Genomic DNA, 25,657 nt, shown 5'->3' with positions numbered 1-25,657 from the left:
ATTTGCTTGGGAAATTAATGGATGCAAAGCTCGTGGGGCTGAAAAAGCACTTCGCCCATGGATCATCTTCCTACAGTATTTAGAAGATCAGAGCTCTCCGCTGCAGACCGCACCGCTAGGGGGCAGCAAAGCCCCACGGAAGAAATCTAACCCCTTTCAGCCCTCTAGTGGCCGTTCAGGGTCTGGCAGGCCAGCTCTGCTCCAGTAACCCGAATGAGATGCAATTCAAGCCCTTCCGCTCAAAGCAAAGGTTCCTCTTCCAATCAAATCCGATTGAAAGTCATCTCGCCCAGCTTCTTACAGAGGCGAACTGAGGTGCTTTTTCAGACTGAAAAACAGTATGGAGGCATTAAATAAGTCAGTTGAAATAAGTAAAGTTTGTCCTGGCGGGGCATGGTTCTGAACCTGAAAAACTTGAATGCAAACATTTACATTTCTTTCTTTCTTATATTTGACCACATCTAGGAATACCTAGAGGGAGGGGGGAAAAAAAAACCTCACCACCTTCGCCTCTTTCCGTAAATCCGAGCCAGTTCGGCTATCTTCGTATCTAGCAAGGAAAGAATGTTCGGCTATTTCCGTCTATAATCGAACTCCTCTCCCCCCCTTTTTTTAACAGCTATTGGTTTCCGGAAGTGCTTTATTTATTTATTTTCCCGTCTTCTTCCACCTTGACTTTCCCTCCAACCCCAAAGCAATAGAAAGTTTAACCACGCCCTTTTCTCCTCCCCCTCCCTTTCTTTCATTTTCCCACCCGCGTCCCTTTCTTCAACCAATCAACGCGCCGCCAGGCTCTTCGGGTTTTTCCGCGAACCGTGGGAAGCGTTCCCGGCCATGTCGCCGCTGCTGTTGTTGAGGCTGCCTTTCGGCTGTTTCCGGAAGCACGGCGGAACTTGCCGAAGCCCGGCTGAGGCGGCCATATTGGGAGCCGCCGCTGTGTGAAACCGAGGGGCGGCAAGTGAAGTCCTGGCACCGGCGGCGAAGGGAAGACGGTGCCCGAGCCCGGCAACGGAGGCGCGGCGGGGCGTGGGGGCGTCCAGCCGGCCCAAGACGCGCCTCGGACGGCGGGGTTTCCCCAGCTGGGGTTTTTCTTCCGGTGCGGCCTGGTCTCTAGCGCCTCATCCCCGGCCTCGCGTGATCCTCCAAGCCGGGCACCCTGTACTCCCACCCGGCTTAGAAGGGGAGCCTTATGCCTCGTCGGTGGTAGTGCCTTCCGACCGCCCATTGAGCCCCGCTTCCCACATGCTGGTGGCCTGGCCGCCCCCCTCGCCCTGAGGAGGAGGAGGAGAAGAAGAGGAGGAGGAGGACCCCGACCCCCTCCAGCTGGGTCAGGGAGCAGGAAGAGGGGAAGGCGCTGAGCAGCTGGGGGGACACCCCCTCAGGCCTTTGCCAAGGGGAACCATGTCGAACAGCGGCCGCAGCCCCCTGCCCACCGTGACGGAGAACTTGGAGCAGGTAAAGGAAGACGTGGGGCGAAATTTAGGCGGGGGGGCTAAAAGCAATCACCTGGGGGGGTCTTTGGGCCCCCCCAGAGCGAATTGGAGACTTGTGGAAGGGCTAAGCCTGAGTTGCCACTGTGTGGCTCGCCTTGCTGGGGTTTAAACCTCCACCCCACTTAAGCTGTGCACCTTCATGAGGGGGGCAAACTTCTCCCTCCCTTTAAGCTTCCTGTCATGCTGGTGATGGGAGAAAAAAGGTGCTCGGACACCCCGCCTCCTGCTACTGGAGTTGGGGTTCTTGAAGGAGCAGAAAGGAAAAGGCCCCACACAGGTGGCAGTCCTGGATGGGAGAAGGGCAGGGGGGGGGGCGTCTGCTTCTTCAAGGGTTGTGAGGACGGGGAAATGGAGCTGGGCCGCTGGGACTGCCCTCTCCTCTTTTCTCTGCGTGTTTTTCTGTCCCCCCCCCCAAGCTCTGCAACCGTAGGGTGGAAACTGGGTAGGAGTGCAGCCCCCTCTTTGGAATGGGGCATTTTCCTGTGCATTTTGAAAGGAAGGCCTGTGTGGCTGCCAGCACTGAGGTGTAGTAGAGGAGGAGTTCTGTCCAGTTGCTCTGGGCCAGGGCAAACAGGATACATTTTGTGTGGTCCAGGGGAAAATTTGCAAGGGGTAGCCTCTACACAACTGCATCACTAATACCTCAATCCGTGTTTTGTGTGTATGTATCAGGGGCGACAGGTGCTCCTTGGCTGGCTTCTTCCATCTGTGCCATCTGAAAAGAAGCCCTTTATGAGCAGATGCCAATGAAGGAAGGTTTTCATTTTTCTTTTAAACTGGTTCTGGTGCTTTGTGCTGGGGGGGTTGTCTTTCCCTTCCAAAATGTCTGCCTGTGTTAATCTGTTCAGAGGCACAAAGCAAGGATGGTGAAACATCTGGAAGACTGTGACATCCCAAGTATAAATTTGTGCCAATGTTTGGATGCCAGGATGAGGCTGAAGGTTCTCTTCAGAAGGTGATTTGGTGGGCTTTAAGGAACCCTCACTGGAGGGGAACAGGTTGTAAATAACAGGGTTACTTACCTCTGGAAGGCCTGGGGACAAGGGAAGGAACAGGTGTGCAAATCTCTTTGCCCTGACACCTGTTTAGGATGTGGGATGTAGTAAATGTTGCTTTGGAGGGTGTATTGGTAAGCAACCAAGACACAGAGGGTATAAGACAAAGGGAATTCTTTAATCTAGGGAAGACACAGTTGAATGTAATTGGCAGAAATCTTGTTCTCTTACTTATTCTCTCCCTATAGGAGTAGACAGGCTGGAGTGAGCAGCAATATTTCTAGAACCAAGGTAGGTAACTGGGTTCCCTTCCCTACGTTTTGCATTTCAACTCCTGTCAGTCCAAGCTAGCATGGCTGGTGGCAAGGGATTGTGGGAGATGTGATCTAAAACGTCAGAAGGGTGCCTAGTTGTCTGTTCTTGGGTCTGTCACAGAAAGAAGTTGTATTGTGTTACAAGATTCCTTCACCTCTTCTTTCTAGGTGTATATTGCATGGATTATTTGCTTATTGGGGGGAGAAGGCAGTTGAGGAATGGCATGGGCAAAGGATTCAAAACCCGGAACTAGTGTACATGTGTGTGTGTAATCTTGCATCTGGTGTAGGGGTTATATTGAGCAATCTATTCATTTTACTTTCATGTGGTATGGGGTGGATTTTGTGGCAAACTTTAGCATCTACTTCCATATAAAGAGAGTGCAGGAAGTGAAAAGAAGGCGAGGTGTGGCGAAACCACCCTTAAAGCTGAGCTGATTTCTTACCGAAAGGTTGCTTCAAAATTCGGCCGAAGTCTGCCTGAAATGAGGCAAATGGGCACTTGAATCCAAGGTTGCAACCCCTAAATACTATGGTCTATGACAGAAGAGGTTGTCATCTCAGTGGAAGGAGCATCACCTGTGCAGGTACCCCTTTTTATATATATAGAGAAGGACCAGAAGACAGTGGTGGTGATAGATGTAGCGGTGCCAAGTGACAGCAACTTCAGGACGAAGGAGTATGAGAAGGACCAGGGCCTGAAGGAGGAATTAGAGAGGATATGGAAAGTCAAGGCCAAAGTAGTCCCAGTGGTGGTAGGAGCACTTGGGGCTGTGACTCCTAAGCTGGGAGAGGGGCTCCCACAGATCCCAGGAACAACATCAGAGCTCTCTGTCCAGAAGAGTGCAGGGCTAGGAACAGCTCAGCTCCTGCGCAGAACCCTCCAACTTCCAGGCCTCTGATAGAGGGCCGGAGATTGAGGAAGAATATACCACTCATAAGGGTGAGAGGGGATTTTTTTTATATATATATGCATTTTTACATAGGGCAGGCTTGAGCTATCTTGACCCCATCCCAGTGCATGATGTTATTGGATGCACTCTGATTTCCTGCTGGGTCTACTGTAGTGGTAATAACACTTGCTTTGTAAATAGCACATTTCAGATATCAAAAAGATTCCATGTAAAATCCATACTTCTTGCAACACTAGATAGAACTGGGGTTGAAATAGTGGCCAGGTTTCCAAATCAAGCTAATACATAGTTTATTTTGCCTTGGTTTGTTAGGTAAGCCACTGTGTCTGAGCTTATGCCTTGCATTCAGCCATAAACAATGGTTTACAGACCACAGTGGCTGGGTTTATATAATGTTCCAAAGCAAGACCAGAGTAACCACATGGTTGGCTTAAGTGTGTCAGGTCATCCCAGGCAGGTTTTGCTTGCATTACTACTTGTTGCTTATAAACTGTTTCAGAAATCCTTGGATTAAAAGGTGGCATATAAATCACCAATATAAATATATATATATATGAATTGCTCCTTGCTAAGTTTTCTTATCATAGTTTTTTTTTTAAATAAAGCATTTTAAAGAAAGAATGTAGACAGAGAGAGGTAAAAGACATGCAAAAAGAATAAAAGGGTAAAGTACAAATAGTAAGGTATAAATAAAGATGTGGTTTAAATGCCATGGCATCTTACCACAGTTTTTAGCTTTCTTACTGTTGGCATCTGGATAGCACTGAGACCTTGAAATTGGGAATAGGACAGGTAGGGTGGTGTAGCAGATAGAACACTGAGATGCGGGATGAGAAGGAACCCACGTTCATTTCCAGCTACTGTTCATTTGCTGCTTCCTTCACTAGATGTTTTCAAGATAGAATTGGGCAATGGTAGCCTGAAATCTATGGAGGACGAATGACAAATGTATGCAAAGTACTTTCCCCAATGAGAGACTCTTCAGCTTTATTAGGTGACAACTTCCATCTTAAACCAGCATGGTAAAAGGCTGGAGATTGTAAACATTATACCTCAGCATGGCTAGAGAACAGGAGAGTAAGTTGGGGAGTCCTGGTAGATACCAGGGATCTTCAGATAGTTCTGAGAAGAGGAGATCTAACTCCATAACAAATCTCTTCTCCCAAAGGAGCTGAGTAATTGCTGGAGGTACTGAGACCCAAGGAAAATGCCTACCATAGCTTCCTCTTGCTACTGCATGCAAGGAGAAATCATCTGGATGCACTGCTCCTTTCCTCCTACACATGTTGCTTGGCTGCCCACAGAACCAGTGTTTGCTCAGAGCTGAGCAGAATACTGGCTTCCCACCCTTTTCTTTCCTCTTTCAATCCCAGTGTGCAAGTCTCTTTCTCTCTCCATCGGCTTCCTGTTTTTGTGGGTTGCTCTTTGCAGCTTCCGCAATCTCTTAATTGCGTTGGAGGGGCAGTTTATTCATTGATTGTCCCAGGTGGGTCAGTGGGAAGAAAGGCTTTGGGGACAAAGTGGGTTGTTGCTGTTGGCTGAAAATTGCCTCCCTGTTTAGAAAATCAGGCTGTCTTGATCCTGACAGGGGACCCCACTGGTTGTCATTGGTATTTGTGTGTCTTTAAGGGGGCAGCTGTCCATGAGGTTATGGCGTTTGGGTTTTCTGGTAGAAGTCTTGAAATGTTGGGGACCAACTAACTCAGACTTGAAGGTTCTGATCAATAATCTTTCCCCCTGCTCCTAACAATGGTTGCACCCCAGTTTTAGCTCAGGGCCCTTTGCTGCTGCCACGAATGATAGAAATCCAAAGGCATTTTGCGTACTTTTTTTACTTGTAGGTAGCTTTTTGCCTCATGAGAAAGTTGGATCAAAGTGATGTTGCTTTTTGGCTACAAGAAGCTGTTTCTCTTGAATTATTTTTATTTGGAAATTCATGATCAGTTCTGATATCTTCCCTCAACCTAGAACATGCTTTCTTGAACTAAGGGCCAATTAACCCAAGGCCAGCTGAGTCAGATCTGGTTGGTCCTCTGATGGGAGATCTCAGAGATGTATTCTAGACTGGGAAGTCAAAAACACCCCAGAAAGTGGGTGTGGCCAAACCACTTCTGGGTTTTGGCCATGAGGGGGTTTTGACCTCCACGTGCTTAGCTGTGAAGCTCAGTCTGGTTAAGGTTTCACTTTCTAAACCTTCAAATAGTCATGGTGATGCGTAAATTCCCACCTTGACTGTCTGTGTCAAGGAAGCCATCCTGACCTCCATCTTTTAAGGTTCTGCTCCCAAGCTCCCTCTAAACTGAAAATTGGTGAATTTCACCAATACTGAAAATTCCTACAATTTCAAAGGCATGCTGTAGTTAAAAATGCAAGGAAAACCCCATCACCTTCCCCTCCCCCCCCAAAAATTGGTGAACCAGGAAATTCAGGTTGGTCCCAGTCACTCGATATCATGAGCCATCAAAAGAATGTTAATTTTTTATCACTATTGAAACTCTTTTGTTTGTACGTCACACTAAGCCATGCTTGCTTCAGTTATGGGTTTTGTTTTTACTAAATCGTAGTTGTCTGTGTTCTCTTATAATGTACTAAGCCATAAACCCCATCTTACAATGATTGGGTTTGCAGAACATGCTTTTTAAAAATGACACTGTGGGTTAGTGCAGTGCATCTCTTGTCTGTGTTATGTCGCTGTCAAAGCAGCACACCTAAGTGGCATCTGCCAGGTGTTGGGGGGCCCCTGAAGTTCCTCAAATTACCAGCCAGCATGGAGATTCTGGGGGATGGGTTCCCACCACATTTGGAGGGCATTAAGTTGGGGAAAGCTGAACTGCCATGATGTTGGATCAAAGCTCCCTATACTCATCTACCTCACAGGATTATTGCATATAATAAATGGGAAAAAGATTTATACGGAAGGTCAGGTTATAAATGAAGCAAAAAAATGTTCTGAAGTATTTGATCCATTTTGCTCTGTAGGAAGAAAGCTTAATATCCTGTTTGACTCCCTGTTTTCCTACTGTTGAAGTTTAGTTTGTATGGTTTTTGAGACAGAAATCTGGGGGCTGTTTTGCCATTAAGCACCATTTAATGCTATCTTTTGTATTTTGTCTTTCCCCATTTAGTTATCCACCATTTAGTCACCACAAAGCATTTTTATCGGTGTTCTCTCTCTGTCTGCTACTATTAATATAGTTTTATTTTGTGGCTTTTAGATGTTAGTAAGATTTGGATTTATGTACTGCCTTGGGATATCCCTTGGAAAAGACAGCATGTGCATAATAATTAACATTTGATTGGGGGAATTAAAAAATCGCGCGCACACCAAACATTGGCCATTACCTGCAAGCGAATAAGGTTTGCCCTGAAGAACTCCAAAGCAGCAACCAAGAGCCTCCCTTTGCTCTATTAAGCACTGCTGGATTCTCAGTTGTTGGGTTAAAGGAGAGGAAAGGCTCTGCTTTCCAAAAAAAGATAGATGGTAAGAGGGGGCAAGACAGAGAGAGAGCTGTTCTTGTTCTGGAAAGGTGGAGAATACCCTTTTAATGCGCTCGGCAGATTACAGGGGGATGTTGGCCAGAGAGAAGCCTTGTAGCGGTGGTGGTCAGAAAACGCGCTGCGCCTAGGAAGTCTTGGATTCCCTCAGGATGAGCCTCTGCTCTGTATCTTTGCTGTCTTCCCACCTGGTGAGTCCACACAGACCCTGTTGGGTCAGCAGCAGGGCCTCTCTCTCCAAAGTCACTACTTTTCAGCAGCCTTCTTCTTTTTTCTCAGTCTGAACGCACGGTTAACTTAGGGACTGGGGTTCTCCTCTTCATATACCATGTGTCTTAGCAACGAGGCCTAAAAAGAACGGCTAGCGTGGAAGTGAGACATGTACAACAGCACCCTAAATATATCTCTAGCATCCCTTATGTTAGGGGAGTCACAAAAAATGAAAAAGGGGAGGGAAATAAACAAAACAAAAATCTAAAATCTGGCTTTTGTTTTCGTTAATTGTGGGGCTGGTGGTGTTCCAGAACTTTTGGTCTTCCTGGTAGTGGTTTTAAGGCAAAGGCAGGTTTGAAGAAGCCCATCTTTTTAAAAGCAGCATTTCGCCCTCATCTCATTTGCAATTCTCATTGGCTTCTTCAAAATAACTAAATTTGGCTGACATTTAGTCGTGACTGCTACAAAATGGTCCCCCCCCCCAACCTTTCCTTTGCTGTTTCAAGTTACATTTGTTGAGGCAGGGAAAAAGAACACACATTAAGGCGCAGCTGTTCCAGGTAACCCGCCCAAGTTTAACAACTGGAATGTTAATGTATTTTTGTCTCCTGATGAGGGTGAGGCTCCCCTGCTCTCATTCACCCACCAAGCTTTACCTTTGGGGGTTGAATTGTCGTCCCCCCCACTGCCACCTTCTTTAATCCTACACTTAGAATATTTGTTAGTTTTCACCAACATTTATTTTTTTTGGAAAAGCCCTCCTTTTTGTGTGTTAGTTAATACTTGTTGATTCAAGCCTCTTTAAAAATGAAAAAGGAGGAAAGATTCTTTCATTCTGCCTGGATTGAATACTTATATACATGCTGCTTAAATCCTGTTATTATATAATGCAGTCGTACACAATTCTCTTTTTATTGGAAACTCTTTCCCAGAGGAGAACTGGTTTACTCACTCAGTAATTCTGATGCTTTTGATGTATGTAAACTTTTACAGACCTGGTACTTCCCTTGTTGAGCAATTTCTTGATCAGCACAGCCTTGCAGTGTGGCTGAAAGCCTTTGATCCCTTTCCTATCTGATCTTGACAGTTGCACCCAAACTCTCTTTGAGGTGGTCTGGCTGTCCTTTTGGTCTCGGACCCATCACCTCCTCTGGTCAGTTGATCAAGTAGTGCCAGGAAGAGCTGGAGAAGGCAGAACACAAGCAATTCATTTTCCTATAGGACATGAAATCAGAAAGTGGGGGGAAGGGGGCAATAAAAATATTCTATTGCAATGCTTTTCATTTTCTGCATTATCTTTGAATCATCTGCTAATAATATGTATACATTTCATTAATACACACGGCATGGTAAAATAGCTGGGTGATGGGTCTCATAAGCAGTCAGTGACATGGCCAGTCCCTGATTTAAACAGAAAAGACCCATCAGTTCAATCCTAGCTTACCCATTTGTATTATCCAGAGAGAGAGAGAGAGAAAAGGAAGCAAACATAACTTTATAGATGTTGTGCAGAAATTGTTGTCCTTTAGATTGATCAGACAACCACTGATATCACAGTTCCTCTCCTGCCTCCCCTCCCCTAAAAAGAAGAGGTGAGATTTAAGGTTTTGTAGTTCATTTTCTACCTGCCTGGAGATAAATCAGATCTTTCTGCTTCGATCTGGTTTGCTAAGGATCATGCTTGTTAAACGGACCCTGAGCTCAGAGGCCTGAATGATTGAGGCAGCCAAAGAGGATCATGAATCTTACCACAGTATAGGAAAAAATCATGGGAAAATAGCCTGCAATCAGCACTTGCCAGGGCTGTCTCCTTTATACACACCACGTATGGTATGTCATTTGAAGTGCCCCATGTTTTGTGTGCTTGCTGGCATTTCTCTGTTCTCTTACCACTTTTTTTCTGACCCTTTAGTAGAAAGAGGAGCCAGAAATGTCACTGATTTATGGATTGCAACTAATTGTTCCGATCTCTTTCCTGGGTGGGTGGGTGGGTGGGTAGACTGCATTGATCAATTATTAGAGTATCTTGTTGTCAGGTCTTTTATTCCTCTTATAAAGCAAGAAAGTTCCTACACTTAACTTTTCATCTGGAGGGTGGAGAAGGGAGGTGACATTTCTTCTATGCCAAACTGGTCAGACCAGTTCTCTTAATGATTGGTATTCTTTTTCTTTCTTTTTCTGGGGCCATATAGTACTCTGGGGTGGGGAGAGAAGGAAAAAAGAGGTTGATTTTAAAAACCTGCATATTCCTCTTGCAGAGAACATTTGATAAATGGGAACAATAGGAGCCTCACTAATACTCAGTACAGGAAAGCTTGACGTGTAAAAGTTCAGGAGGGAACATTGAGGTACCTCTTTGCCAACCATTATCCAAGGGCCCTGGGCTTTGCCTTGGAATCCATTGTCTTATTTACTGGTGCAGGAATCACCTCCTTTGCTTCCGCCATATGAAGGTTACTGCGTCTTCTGTTTCGTGTGTTTGTCCCTTAAATTGCTGAGCTATATAGTGATTGGCACATGAGATGCATTGTTGGACATATGATTGGTATGTTGCTCTAACATATAAGCTTAAGGTTAGAGCATGAATGAGGTTCAACCCTCACTTCAGCCATAAATTATAGCCAGCCAGGATCCTCTTAATTCCTTTTGTTGGAAATACCTTGAACGTTTTTTTTTTTTAAAGGCTCCATATGTTTCCTATTGACATGATCCACATGGATAACATTGCCTAGAACATGTAGTGAAAAACTCCTGTGAACATCTGTTTAGACTGCTGTGAACAGCAGGAAGCAGAACTAGATGGGTAACTGGCTACATCCCAGTGATTCTCAAACTCTCTCTTAGCTTCCGTGCCAGTCTTTGGACTGGTATTGGCCAATATTCTTTTTGGGGCCTTTGGCAAATTCCAGAATAATAGCTGTTCCCAAACCCTCTGTTAAGAAGACTTCTTCCAAAGCTCTCCCTCTTGATATGAAACTTGCTTAGACATTATCCACCCCTGCTAACCATTATAAATTATTGATGGGTGATTTATGGGCCCTGCCAAAGGAATTTAATGGGGTGATCAAGGGGTACTAAAGAGAGGTTTCTTTATTTCCACAAAGGGACAACCTGATCTGTAGACTTGGGTTGTGATGTGCTTCTGATTACTTTCGCTATATCCTGATCACCCCTGCACTAGAGCAGGCAAAAGGCCAGTGAAGAGTGTGGGAGAGGCATTTGCAAAATGCACGACTCGATGGATTGACCTGGAATCATCAGTTTTATTCTTACGGATCAAATGTACGCTTATAGAGCCAGCAACCCCTGTTCAAGCATTCTCAAAAGAAAAAGTCAGAAATGCCACACACGCGCACAAAGACAGATTGAGCAATCTGGGATTTACTTCACAAGGCCTTCTGTGTATAAATCTACTTTTAATTAAAACTACCTGAATGATCAGCTTCAGCTTTCTCTTGGCACTTTCTTTTTGTTTTGTCTTGTTTCTTTAAATCTCTCCTAGACATAATCCATCTTAAGGTTCACTTGGGGCACACAATGTTCTGTTACTGTTTCAGTCCAGCAAATCCATTTTTCCCCAGTTACCTGGGAGCACGTGTATGGCTTCACATGCCTCCAGGTACAATAGAACTTCTGCAGGTCCCATTGCTACTTTAAGATTAATATTAAGAAACTGGAATAAAAGCTTCTCTCTTAGCTTTAGCTTTGCTTCACCTTACAGGTCCTGTGTTATCCTCTCTGCCACGCCTGAGGAAATAAATTGCTGGGTTGGGGCTGGAACTGTAATGTTGATGCAGAAATAAATTATCCAGAATTGCAGTTGCTTGACATAATCTGGCTTGTAGCTCCACAATAGAATTGGAGTAATGATTGCAGGTCACTTGTGATAAAAGAGGGAGTCAAGCTCAGCCTTTGTGGCTCCACCTGTGTACTCTGATTTGACTGTGATTGAGCATGCTAACTCAGTTTTACATTCTTATAGCTGGATCCTCAGTTTATTTGCACACAGGTATATTTATTCCACAATGAAGTAATTGGTGTGTCAAGTTTCCATAGCTTGTTTGATCATTTTCTTTACTTTGGACCCCAGTATCCACCTCTGAAACTACACGGAGTAATCTAATACCGGCAATATTTTCCAGATGCTTGGGTTGACTTTTATTTTATCTCAGTATATCTTTATGCGGAATTAAGTAATGTCCCTTTTAAAGGATGAGTGAAATGGGGCTTGAAGGGTTTTTTTTTTAAGTTTATTCCTGCCACAAACAGAGTTGTAGAGGAACTACTCAGAGGTGCTTTAATTCTAAGTGAAAGTTTCTGTTAGGCATGCTTATGCAGTACTTCCAAGCAGTTCACTGTTCTCTTGCATAATTCTTAGAGTGGTGCACACTTTGTACTAAACCACAGTTTGCTTAGACATGGTCTTTGGGGACAAGAAAAGCCCCAATTGTCAGGATTTTCTCCAACATGTCATTGATAGTATGGTTACAAGCCACCCTATCATTTCACAAACCTCACTAAACCAAGACCAGATTACCACATCATGGCTTGGCGTGATGCATGAATTGAGGCTTACGGTATTACGGTGGCAGTGCTGCATCAGAAATTTTCAGTTGGGAGCCAAATCATAGGTGAAGCAAACTTTGGTAGGGCAAGAGCCCAAAAGACAAACCACAGTAGGGCCTAGTAGAGAGTAGGAACCCAACCGTGTCTGTGGAACTTTGGTGGTTGTGTCAGCTGAACTGGTTTCCTTGTCAGAAGTCAAGTAGAGCTAGACTCCTGGTGACATCATAGACACATCCATGTAGTTGCCTTGGCCAAAAGGTAGGAGTGGTTTGATTTTCTTCCAAGATAGTTTTTTTAGTTACCCGCCTAGCCAGTACTTCTGGCCTTCCCTGGTGATCTTCATCCAACTACTAATCAGTCCTGACCCCACTTAGCTTCTCAGGATCACCCAGGTGTTGCTCCCTGCTCTTCTTCAGCTCCTTCAAAGCTTAAAGAATTTTAAGCCCTGGAAGTGAGCAGTAGTAATTTATCTGGTGGCTTTTTTATACCTCTGGTTGACAGATTCAGTCAGAAGTGACTTCACCCTCTTTCCAGAGTCCTTTTCTGGTCGTCATGTAGCTTTCTTTTCAAATGGATCCATTTTTTTAAATTACAGTTTTATAGCTTATAGTGTTCCTGGTTGGGGCCATTCATATTACCTGGATTTTATTTTAAGTTCAAGTTAATACTTTAAATGCAAAATGCTGAAAACATGCCCTCAACCCCCTCCGCCAGCAATGTCGCATGATAGAGAAGACTCACTGTACTTTTATGAAAACCAGGAGGAGTCTGGTAGCAGTCTTTCAAACTAACAAATTTTATTAAAAGGCACATGTTTCTGTGAACTGCAGCTCACTTCATCAGAAGCCTTTTAATAAAATGTGTTGGTCTGAAAAAGTACTACCAGACTCCTGATTTGGGGGTACCATAGACTAACACAGTTTTCCATTGATGTCTTTGTGGAAATGTTTCACTTTGGAAACTGCATGTTTGCTAGATCAGACAATTTATCCATCTGACTTTTCTGGAATCTTGGATAAAGAAGGTTTCCCCCATATTCTGCGTGTGGGCATTCTCTCTCTCTTTTAAACTGGAAGGACCTGGGGATTGAACTTAGGGCCATCTGCGAACAAACCTAGGTAGTCTCTCCCTGAGTTTCATTACTTTCCTCCAAATGATATTGCTGGTGCTGAAGCTCTCTATGGGATTCAGAGAAGATAGGAAAAGACTGTTTAAACGTGTTGTAGTTAAGGCAGGAAAAATCCTCAACAAGGATTTAAATTTGGAAGTACCTTTGATGGAGAGGAAAAAGTCCCTACTTATCATGGTAACTTTTCTTGGCCTGGCTGTAAGCATTAGGGCTATTCCCATCAGAAAAGACTTCCCAAAGACAATTGCGTACAAAAAGACGGGTAGTATTTAACACAAAACTATTCTGTAGGCTTGGGGTGGTCTCTACCAAAGACCTGCAGATAGAAAACTGCAGGCTGAGGGAAGGGAGGGAAAAGCCTGTCTTGTTCGCAGACATTCACTTGGATAACTTTAGACCTAGACCCTAGTTGCAGGCAATGCTAACTACGGGCTGATTCAACAAGAGGCGGTGGGCCCATGTATCTTTTATGTAAGTCCACATTTGCACGTCTCTGTGCAAGAAAACAAAACATTGCAAGTAGGACTTTTAAACTAAAAAACGTCATTCTCAGAAACCAGGGGATCCTCAAAACTTCACCATGTGCTATAGGGAGGTTCCAAAGTTTTCTGCATCAAAGAACTGACTTAGAATTCATAAGTGGTGTCAGACCTGGTTCACTGTACACTGGAAGTGGCTAGTTCACTACAGAAAATATTTTTCCATATGATTACTCTATTAATTTCAGCATTGATTCATATGTATCACTATCCCTTGGCATTAAAGAATGGGATGCAGAGAATTCTAGCATACCTGCATCATAGGTTGCAAAACCTTGTTTTATACTTGCCATCACTACCCCCTTCTTCCTTCAGTGCTTTCTAGATCAGGGTTCCTCAACCTTGGCAACTTTAAGACGGGTGGAATTCTTGCTGGCTGGGGAATTCTGGAAGTTGAAGTCCACCCGTCTTAAAGTTGCCAAGGTTGAGGAACCCTGTTCTAGATTACAAATATGCAAAACATTTTGAGACTCTTAAGAGTTCTCAAAACATACTACTCTGACTGTCCCAATCTCATTCCCAATTTTCTGATGCCAGTCTAGTTTACCCTGCACTGCCCAGGGCCCGAAAATAGCTGCTCCGACTTCCATTTCACAGACAGGATGGCCCATTTCAACGTTGGAATGATCCCAGTGAGGGAATGACTCTTCTGAGGCTGAAATGGGGCCTTTCTGGGTGTTTTAACTTCAACATGTTTTGCACACCTCTGCTTGGAGTCCCCGTCTCCAGCCAGTCCTGACAATGCTCATAATCTAGCATTGTCCTTCGTCCAACGTAACTAGAGGGTGTCAGATGAGTGGCAGTTTTTCATACTAACAATTCTCTCCCCACATAAACCCGGTGTACTTATTTCTTTCCGAACTGCTCCTTGTCAATAGAAGGTTAGAACTGCCATTACCCTTTTCTGAAAGAACAGTGGTGTACATAAAAAAGCATTAAATGGGCCACAAGCCTTAAATAAAGCAGACAGTATAAAGATTTAATAAATTTCTCAGAGTAGCAGAGCGATGCTTCATTGCATTGGACAACACCGTCCCTGAGGCATAAAAGCATCTTCCACTCTAAAAATGTGTTAGCTTTTAAGACGCCATCAGATTTTTTTTTTTTAAGTAGTTTTGTAAAGTAGATTATTCTTTTCATTGACAGATACCAGAATGCCAAATTCAAGCCGTAAATTGGAAATGTTTGCCTGCAGGATCCCTGAAGCATCACGCAAAGGCAGTTTATTAATCTGTGTGTGAGATATTCTGGTGCCATTTTATTGCATGATCATGCATGCATCTACTTTGACTTGCCCAAGTGGATGTGAAGCCTTGTTATTACTTCTAAAGATGTGATAAAATATTCCTTCGTTTTCAGCCTCTTTGCAATTAATAGCCCATTTGCCGTTTTTGCCATTTGCGTCTTTTGGATTTGACCACAAATGCGTTCAGGGAAGGGCAGGGCACCGCCTGCTCCCTGTGCCATCATATCACGTTTTCCTTCGCCTACTAAATCCTCTGCCTATAAGTTGCTTCCTTCTCCCAAAATCCGTTCTCAGGAGTATGTGTGTTGCCTCTGTTGCAAAGTCCCTGGCAACTTGTCCTGTTCCTGAGTGGCCAGTCTGGATTTGTAGAGCCCAGTTCTAACAAGGAGTCCATTTCTGATGCTGAAGGTCTATTACAGCCATGCTCTCCTTTGTGTTAGATTTGAGTTCTTCTTCTTCTTCTTCTTCTTCTTCTTCTTCTTCTTCTTCTTCTTCTTCTTCTTCTTCTTCTTCTTCTTCTTCTTCTTCTTCTTAAGCCCTAGTCATCTTTACAGGGAATTGATTTAATATTTCTTCGTGTAGGTAAAAGAAAGAAGGGGGAAAAACTTTCTTCAAGGGCCTATGTAAATGTCGAAGAACAGCAGCAAGCTTGTTATGAGAAGTACCTTCCAGTTCAAAAGATCCTAGAGGTGTGAAGAAATCCAAATATAGTGTTGGCACAAGAGAAGTACGGAAAGGAAAGCCACATCCTCTTTCAACACGCTGCTTCCTCCTCTGTTGCTGCAACACCGTTTTAATGTAGGCTTAGGATGCTGTTAGCCTTTTTCCTACTTCTCTGCCTCACCCATTTGCCAGACTATTGAAAGATAATTTTGTTGGCTTTTTAAGCTCTTTAATTAATTGATTCATTAGGCTTGTGGATCTCCTTTTCAAAGCGCACTGTGGCTTTGAACCGTGGTGAAATGTAACTGAAGCTCAACCAAGAGTCTGGCAGATTTCAGCCTGACGATCTGTTCGGAGAGAGAGATTTTAATTTTGCTAGAACCTCAGGATCCCCCGTCGAGACCCCAATGCAAAAGGCAGTATTAAAGCTGCTCTCCAACTTTGCAGGATCCCACCCATGAATGGCTTTGTTGGCGCAAGGGAAGTACATTTTAGTTAGTATATCACAGGCATTCTCAAACGCTGCAGTTCAGCAAGCACCTGCGGTGTGCTTGCACAGACAGAAGGCAAATCCTCTGCTGGCTATCCCCAAGCTTTCTTCCTTCCAGCGCCATAATTTAAATGGAGTGTAATATTTAAAAAGGCTTGCCTGTCTGCTGCGAGTCACCTCGTAGGTGAAGCTTTACCTCTGCCTAAGAACCAGCCACCCCACAGAACATATGACTTCCTTGCAGTAACTCAAAGTTCTCCTTTGCTGTTAAGAGCAAGTTTTGCCCTGTCTTGCTGCCACATTTTGCAGTGATAGGATCAGGGCAAAGAGTGGCTGCATCCTGTCCTTTGATGTCTGGACAGTTTTCTAGCCGTCCCCTCAGATGCTCTTTGTGAAAGAGGTAGCTTCCCTGTTCAGCCCTAACTCAGCAAACAAGCCACTTTCCCCCCCCCCCTTGTAATAACTTTGGGCAGGGCTGGTGGACTGCGAAACAAAATTTTGATTTTACCTTAAGTCAAACACAAATGTAATGAAAAGTACACTCAGTTGATATGATTGTTCCCTGTGTGTTTTCTTTTCTCTCATATTAAATTATGGGGCATTTGCAGGACTGTAACTCAGGGTTTTGGGGGGCAGGGGACACCTGCTGCTCCAAGATTTGGGTTGGGTGTATCTTCTGTTTATGGACCCTCTTGCTCCACTGTATGACCTGTGAAAACAACATGTGGCAGAGCTGTTTTTTTTTTCTTTTTTGCTAATGCTTCTTTTAAGTAGCTCTGCCTTTTAACTCTTCAGTACAGCATGAATCCCCCGAGAGGTGGCAGAACAAAATCTTTACCTTAATTACTCTGATTGTTCCCTTATGCAGCGAATGCGAATTGATTAGGGGCTGGACCAGCCCTTGCTTTGCAAACAGGCTGGAGAAACCCCTTGTGGCCCCTTGCCTGAATGCCTGTCCTGATAGCATTTTACCCTAGCGCTTCTCTCACAGGGCACACTTGAGTAGCATTAAGCCATTTGAGAAACAGGACTTCTGCCTCCTTGCCACGATAGCTTTTTGTTTTTAATCAGGGTCTGCACCTCACAAGCACAGAGAAAATACATTTTTGTGTTCTGAGAGTAGGAAAGCGCCAAAAAGGACATGCTTTCTTCCCTCCTCTCCCCCCCCCCATTTTTTTTTGGTCCTACTGGCTAAAATACTTTTGAAAGCAGATACTAATGACTGAAGCCCTTTGACATCGAGCCATTATTTCTCCTCAGTCTGCTGAAGTCTAGTATTATATACTGAGTCAGCTTTTGACCCATCTAATATATTGTTGTAAAACCATGCAGGCAGCATTTCTATGAACTCTGATGTAAACACCTGGGAAGCTGAGTCAGGCCCTGGATCTGTCAGGCCCAGCTTTGTTGACAATGACTTGGTTTGCTTAATATTGGTTTTATTTATTTACTCATTCATTCAATTTATATAGTCGCCCATCTCAAGCCAGTGACTCTGAGCAGCTAACAATAATAAAAACAATCAAACAATTAAAACAATACAGAAAATTAAATATAATTTATTTATTAAATAAATAACAGTTCCTGGGCTCGTTCATTATGTTATATTATAAAACCGTGGTTTGCAAACCACAGTAGCTGGGTGTGTGGACTGAGCAAAAAGTCAGTCTACCATATCACACCTTAGCCCAGCATATGAACCCAGGCTGTCACTGACAGGCATTTCCCAGGTTTTCAGGCAAGGTCTGTCCCAGCCCTGCCTGGAGATTGACTTGGGGATTGCAAATCATTTCATCAAACTGTGAGCCATATACCCTCTCGGTTCAGGGGAGACGATCCTTTTGGGTTGGTGAGCTCCCTGGCATCTCAAGCATGTGGGGGGGTTGTCTGTTCCATGAGTGGATTCCCATTAAATTCAGCCAATTTATGATGAGACAGATCAATGAAGTTGCTTTGTACCACCATGAAGCCACATACCACCACCACCAATCTGAATGCTTTGGCCTTCTCAGCCTGATGGGCTTACTTTCAAGCAAAGCACTGGGGTGTAGCCAGGTGAAAATTCATTATTTTTGGTTCTACTTCCTACAAGGACAGAAGCAAGGGTGTGCACGTGAGGAAAGGATCTGTCTTGGATCATTGGATGCCTAGAATCATGCATTAACTTCCTTAGCACCTTTCATCTTTGAGGCTGTGAACTATGAATCAGCTGTTAATTTGACTCAGTTTCCAGACAGTTGGATTGCTCCTGGCATGCCTTAGAGGGACTCACTGCAAAGCAGTGGCTTTCAGCACCGTCTCCGGGTAAAAGGTAGGGCAGATGCCTTAGAGGTGGGGAGGATTTTTCATCCTTTGGGCCTCTGAAAGGCCGCTGCTGATCAGGAGGCAGAGCGGAGCTAGATGGGGCTCCAGGATAATTGTTATTAGAAAAGGGACCACATATTGTCATTATAGTGAATTTGCCTAGGATTTGTCTGTGGACTTCCTCAGTAATTCTGGAAAGGTGAGCTATAAATATTTTAGATACATGGAACAGAAGACTAATGGAGCTTGTGTTTTATCTTGGCTGTATTTGCTGGCAATTCAGGGATGCAGGCAGTGTCTTCGAAGGAGGTATGAAGGCCCCATGAAGATATGGTCCAATATTTGAAATGATTAGATGTGTTGGTACTTTCCATTCAAAGTAAGCAGTTCATATATAACCCCAGGAGTCACCTCCGCGCACACACTCTTTTCCTGCACCTTCGACTTCAATGGGGAAAAAAAAATATTTAGACCCGTAAGAGAATGCCGGGGCAGGGGGGGTGCTGAACACGATGCCCCCTTGTCTCTCAAGTGCAGGGTCCTGTCCTTTTCCTCTTATTCTTCTGTCTTTGTGGTTCAGCAGCTTATATTTTCTCTCTCCCCCCCCACCCCCAGTTTCACAGTACATAGAAACCAGAACCCACATCAAATGAAGCAGCTTGGGACGACTCCATTGTGCATCAGGACAGTGGGACATTGTAGTGGAACTAATTAAGCAACAACAACAAAAACAGGGGCTGGATACTCATGGTTGAAAGAGCTCTAGGTTCAGAGTGAATTGAGCGTGTATTTACAAAGCAATCATTTTAGGAATCGGAGTCTGATTATTTGGCTGATCTCAAAGGGGAATGGAACTAGGCTACCTGACTGCTTAAAATATGGTCAGGTGCACAAATAATTGAACTGTTAATTTTGCAGTAACACAACTGGTTTATAGCTATTTTTCTATATATATATGAAAACAAACTTATATAATAAAGCTAATTTAGTGAGGAAAGAATTCCTTTAAATGGTTGCTGGTCAAACTTTCCAGCAGATGTCCCATCATTTCTGTCCTAACCATGTGAATGAAGTACTCTTGAAGATCAAGAGAGTCACCCATTTTACGATGCCCTAGGATGACTTTTGCTGCTGTTCTACTGACCTCAAAGTAGCCACAAAGTAGAGGAGTCAAGATGTGCCACAACTTCCTAGCCCTTCTTAGATTGTGCATGTATGGAAGAAATTGGCTTCTTGTACTCTGCAGTTATAAGTCCTTGGGAATGGCACTTAAAACTGTGAAGAGGTTTTGTGGGCCTTCTCAGTAGAAACCCCAAGAGCTGACCTCACCCCCCACCTCAGTCATGCTAGCTGGAAATTTTGGGAGTTACGGTCCCAGTTCAAGTGGGGTTGCGAAGACTAGATAATGTTGAGCTAGAAAGTTGCCAAACTTGTGTGTGTTAAGCACATCAGAAGCCCCAGGTTCTCTTCTGGTATTTTTGGATGTTCTTTTCTTTATGTACATTGGGATCAGTAGGTGTTTCCCTTGCAGATCCTTCTATGACAGGACACATCCAAACTTAAAAAAAAGAAAATGATATCTGACTTTCTAGGAAGTTGCAGGTGTATGTTTGAACATGCTTGATTATAGAGACAGGAGTTTTGTGGTACTTTGAAGAATATGGTACCAGAGATTTTGTACAGTACAATAAAGTGTTTAGCACTTCCATGCCACAGTTTCAGGGAGAAAATAATAAACAGTTGGGCCAAAGGGCTAAATTGCAAGAGGTCTGCCCATTTTCAGCATTAGTAATTGATGCTAACGAAGTGGACAGGTGTACACTTTGTGCTAAGACAAAACCAACCAGCCCCCTTATCCCACCAGTCTGGCTTTGCTGTCCTCTTTTAGCACCTTAGCAAGGTTTGTGATATTTTAATTAGCCCAAACTCTATGGTCAGCCATCTCCAATCCTGCCTTCAAGTGTACTGAGGCAGTTTCTGGCACAAAGGTGTATGAATTTTTTCTCACACATGTGCATTTGTCTGTCTCTCTGTGCCCGGGAGTGATAAAAACCAAACAATCTTTAAGGAGGAAGTGGAGCCTGGGCACGGAACTGATAATATGGTGCTCTTAATTTATACACTTACCCAACCAGGTCCCCCAATCGCCTTGGGGAAAAGCTGTCATTTAGGAACAAAGCACTGGTTTTGCTTTACCGGTGGCCCTAATCTTCTCCAGAAACTTCCCAATCGTTTGGGAAAACTCCAGCCAGAAAATCTGAAATATTGTTGATTGTACTGAATGTCGATTTTACTGAATATTTTTCCTATTTAGCAGCTGCCTTGCTGGGAGTTGAAATTTTCACTCTGTCCTCCTCGGAGAGGGATGTTGACTCGTCTGTATATTTTCCTCCTTCCCAGGAAGAGCGTCCTTCTAGACTGTTGAAGTTGCTTCTCATTTGAACAAAGACCTTTTTCATGTCATGCTGGTGGAGGGAGGGGAGAAGTAGAGGGGAAAAGCTGAACCTTCTGCAGGGGTTGTCCTCAGCATGTTTTTTAATAGAGACGGTGCAGAAGGAGGACACCAGGTTCAATCTCAGATTACATGGCAAGCTTTGAAGTATGGCCAGCACCAATCATCAGCCCCACTGCCAAAGATTTAGAAAGCGGGATCTGCTGTAACTTCTGCTTCTAGGTGTTTGGAAACAGCAAGTGAAAGAGATGGTTAAGTACCACCACTATACTCACAGAAGGTTGAGTCTAAACAAGGCCCTACACAAATGCTTTTCTGAAATGGGCAGGGCGGGCATTAACTCTGTGGTGCCTCTTGTTAGAGTAGGAAATAAAGCATGCCAGTGCCCTCAGTATTCAGGATCCGGACACAGAGTTGATCCTCGTGTCTTAGCAGTTGGATTCTTGAAAGCTTGAAGGAGCTTCACTACCCTTTGACTCTTTTCCGAGCACAATACAGAGGTCATATTTGCTTGTTACTTGTAGGGTTCTTAGAATTTGGGCTTTGCTGTAAACATCTGGAACTTTTGCTTACCTCCTATCTGCAGGAGTGACAAAACAAGTCACAAATGCACCTTCTGGAGCTTGTGGACCACCACATTCAGATCAGGGCCCCCCAGTTCACCTTTCCCAAATAAGCCAGGGAAGAGAAGCCAACAACAAGCCATAACTTCTTGTTTGCATGCCTCAGTAACAAACTGGCTGGTTTGCAAACGTGGCTTGAACTATCAATGCCCTTTTAAAAGCCCTGCTCTGTTTAAGAGCCAGGTACCTAAAGGAGAGCACCTGTTGCTTTGTTTACCTGCCTTGAGGTCACCTTCAGAGATTCTTTAGCAAGTGTCTCTATCTTGTGATGGGAAATCTGTGGCTTACTTTCAGGCAACCCTCCGCCTAATTAGAAATACCGTTTTAGAAGTTCAGTTTTGATCCATGCCTGGCTCAGCAGGTTTCAGTATGTAATGAAAGAGCTAGGAAGAAGAAGAATGGCACCCTACCTGCTTTCAGTTCTGTTAAGGTGTTTTCAGTGATTTACACAGTCTTAAGATACGAATACTTTTGATGTAGATCAGTTTTGAATCTTGGCTCAGAGGTAAGAAAGCAGACAACTGCCAATTTTGATCGAAGGCTCGTATCAGTTTATCGGTTTTCCTGTAATAATTGAAGTAGAAAAAGGAAACGTTCAGAGTGAAAACAGCCCAGTGGATAAGTCCATAAAAGGTCTCTAGGTAGTTATGCTTTATAAATAACTTGTGACCCATTGACAGCATGTGCTGGCTGAGGGTGGGGAGCAGCTTGTGAGGGCAGTGTTGTCATCCAACTTACAAAAGCAGGCTTCCCAGTTCCCCTTATTTGATCAATTTCTTTAAAGAACATTTCTTCCCTGCATTTCAATTCTGCAGTCTGACCTCTCTCCCCAAATGGGTGACAAATAAAACACGGGCAACGTTTTTAAATAATAGTCCAGGACGAAACGTAGGTCACTTGGGGGAAACAAGGCCACTTTTGCAACAGATAGAACAACATCTGATAAGAGAAACACACACCCCAACACACACTTTGAAAATGTGAATTCAGGAGCCTGAAGGAACGTGAAACTTTTAAAAAGTCAGCCTGCTATAATAAAGATAGACAAACTGGCATTCCAGTGGTGGCTGGTTTCCATCTTTTTCCGTCGGCCAGTATGGCTGGGACCTCTGGGACGTTCAGGTTCAGCAACACCTTTGAGGCCGTAGCAGCTGCCCCTGAATCTATAAGATAGTTGGAGGGTTGGGAATGCTCCTAACGTGCATATGTGCCTTCAAGTCAGCCAGTTTTCTTGGGAAGATTTCAGAATGATTTGCCATTGCCTGCTTCCTAGGGCTGAGAGAGAGGGACTGGCCCAAGATCACCCAGCTGGCTTTGTGCCTAAGGTGGGACTAGAACTCACGGTCTCCTGGTTTCTAGCCTGGTACCTTAACCATGGCACCAAACGGGCTCTCGCTTCAATCCGTGAGGGTCTAATCCTGAACAACAGCACTCTGAGTTGTGCTGTTAATCTCCAAAGTGCAGATCTTAGGGCGAGAATATAGAATCTCAGCTTACCTGAGGCATCCAAGCAGGTTTATGACATCCAGGTTAGGTTGGTCAGCTCACGGGCCACCCTGCGACAACCCCGGAGGCAGCTTAATACCCCGAGGAGGAAATGGGCTGAAAGCTGCAGCTCTTTCCCAGCCCTTCATTTCCCTCCTCCTCCTCTTGCCCCTCTGAAACAATTCTCCCCTTTATATATATATATATATATATATATATATATATATATATATATATATATAAAAAACATTGCACAATCTTGTTTCTGTGGCACCCTCAAACCCGCTCAACCGTCCCTCTTTCCTGCCTCACCGCCGGGATACTAGCTTCTTTGCTTGATCTTCCCCAGCTGCGGCTGTGTCTCACTGCATTATTTGCGACAAGGTATGTTAAGTTTCTGGAAACGGGCCAGCCTCCTTGTTTCTTTCCTGAGATGAGCTGGGGGTGATGGGAATAGATGGGACTAGACCGGAAAGCACCCACGCCCCCCCCCCATTCCTCCCTGTAGCATCTGAGTTGATTGTGGCTGCCAAAACAGCAGGAAGCCTTCTCTGAAATGCAAATCTCTCTCTCTCTCTCTCTCTCTCTCTTTCTCTCTCTCTCTCTCCCCCCCCCCCCCGCCTCCCTCCAGCTATTTGAGGGGGGGGAAGGCTGGCAGGAAGAGGCGGTGCTAGTACACAGGGAAGTAACCTTTTGGTTCCTTCGCAAGGAAATAGCACACTGGCTAGAAGCAGCAGCAGCAAGACCTCTTCAGCTCACAGCTCCCCCATGACAGCAGCAATATGGAAGCGACTTAACGGGCTGGTGAGTTCCTGGGAGAAGGATGAGTTTTCCTCCCTGTGCAGGACTTCAGGCTGCGGTTGTGACTTTCCTGTTGCTTGATGGAGAGGATGGGTGCACTTTAGGTTTTGCCTTCTTCCTCCTCCTCGTTATTTTTTTTTCCTTTCCTCCAGTCATCTGTCTGATTCTGTTCTGGAGGGCGGCCTTTCTAAAGCTCTTGTACACCCAGAGGCGTTGGACAACAATTCCCAGCATCCCCGATCAGGGTAGCAATTCTGACTGGGAAGGATAGGGTTGGAGTTGTAATCCATCCCATTGGGAGGACCCAAATATCCACGGTGGTATTTGAAGTTTGTACTTAGCAACCCAGTAAATCTTTCCCCCTCCCCTTCTTTTCCTTCAGAACTGAATTAAATCATGCCATTAGGCACAAAAAGGCAGAAGGATGATCGTTTGTGTAAAATTATCCCTTCCCGTTCTCGAGCAGCAATAGCAAATATTTATCTGGCTTGGCTTTCATTTCACCTTTTGTCCTAAACCTGCTTGCTTTCAATACCTAAGATTTGGAGCAGTCGTTATAAGGTCTGAAGTTGTAGTTAAAGAGATGCGTAAGAAAGTAAAACGAGGCGATAAGAGCGTGTAGACATTTTTCATGGGGGAAACAGCATGTCACAGACCTAGCTGTACGTTATGAAGGCTACGCAGATAGCCGTGTTGAAGCGAAGCATTGTTATCTGGCACCCCACAAGTTTTGCAACCCTGAGGACTGCTTGAATAAACTTGAATGAACAGCTTGGATTCAGGAAGTTCGTATTCTGTTCCCAGGGTTGGGCTCTTGTGTGGAACTGTGGAAGCTACCTGGGAAAAGTTTGAATGAACTCTGAGATTTTGTCTGTAGCTCTGAACAAAGAAGCTGGAGTTGTCTTATATGTGCGCCTGGGCAGTCATGCTATTAATGGTGCCTTTTATACCTCAGCTATTTTTATGGGTGGCATGCATACTACAGCCGGCCAGAAAAAGAGAGGTGCCTTGGGTTTATTTTGGTGTCCTTGAATAATATGCAAGCATGTTGTTGCTTGCATCCTCCTCCTCCTCCTCCTCCTCAGCATGATGGATAGCAGGAAGGCAAACAGAAACACTTTCTGTTTTCAATGTTTTATGCAATTTGCCTTAATTCAGGATAAGCTTAGCATGGGCCATCGGTGCTTCCAGAATTGATCTTCTCCCTCTTACCTCGCAAGAAGCCTTGACTGAAGGTAGACACTCTCAGTTTGTCTGTTGTCTTTTACTAAGTGCACTTGTAGCATCAATATATTCCAGCAATCATAATGTCAGAATGCCAAAAGTTTGAGAAAGAAGGACATCCTCCCTGCCCCCCTGTCTACCCAGAGTCAGGGAGTATGAATCTGGTAGAACTTGAACCCCACTCTCATCGTTGGTTGCACCGCCTCATCCTCACCAGTGTTTTTCTTCTTCTTCTTGGTGCTTGTGATTTCAGATTCCACATTTAGCCTTTTATTTCTCAGTCTTGCAGAAGACACAAGATTCAGTTTTGCAACATGTCTGAAGCGAAACACGACTTAGGGACCCTTGGTAAGTTTTTATGTCGAGTTGTTATCTGGTTGCTGCTTTCAATTCGTGGGGCCACTGATGTCTGGAGGGGAAAATGGGTTCTAGTTTGGTTATGTGAAGAAGATAAATAGGAATAGAGAAATGTCACAACATCCCAGTTGTATGTTACTTGCTCAGATGGCTTTGCAAATATGTTTTGGGTTCTTGTTTATATGGCTGAACTGTTTGTTATAGGCAATTAGAGACCGCGGGGATTGCTATGCAGGCTCCATAACATTGTGGTAAAGTTCCTGCTTTCCATGTAGTTCATCCCAGGTTCAATGTCCAGTATCTCCAGGAATGGCTGGGAAAGACTCCTAGGGAGCATTGAGTTGACTCTGTTTA

General features: G+C 44.4%; 1 protein-coding gene across 10 annotated transcripts in view; it reads left to right on the top strand.

The window, feature by feature from the left end:
• The first annotated feature begins 885 nt into the window (after positions 1–885).
• MARK2 (microtubule affinity regulating kinase 2) overlaps positions 886–25,657 on the top strand; it is a 97,074-nt gene continuing 72,302 nt past the window's right edge. For 8 of the 10 annotated variants that reach the window (XM_088137387.1, XM_088137385.1, XM_088137386.1 and 5 more), the window contains exon 1: positions 886–1,455. In XM_088137387.1, the coding sequence (XP_087993513.1) occupies positions 1,402–1,455 (54 nt within the window). In that variant the 5' untranslated portion in view covers positions 886–1,401. Of the gene's footprint in view, positions 1,456–23,591; positions 23,726–25,199; positions 25,295–25,657 lie in introns of those variants that run through there. The other 2 variants (XM_088137383.1, XM_088137378.1) reach the window with 2 other exon arrangements.

This window comes from Python bivittatus, unplaced genomic scaffold, assembly GCF_059951505.1.
Source record: "Python bivittatus isolate LINGU-HERP-01145 unplaced genomic scaffold, Pbiv_v1 ctg000180_np1212, whole genome shotgun sequence".
Lineage (NCBI taxonomy): Eukaryota > Metazoa > Chordata > Lepidosauria > Squamata > Pythonidae > Python > Python bivittatus.
This window is presented reverse-complemented; position numbering and strand designations above follow the sequence as displayed.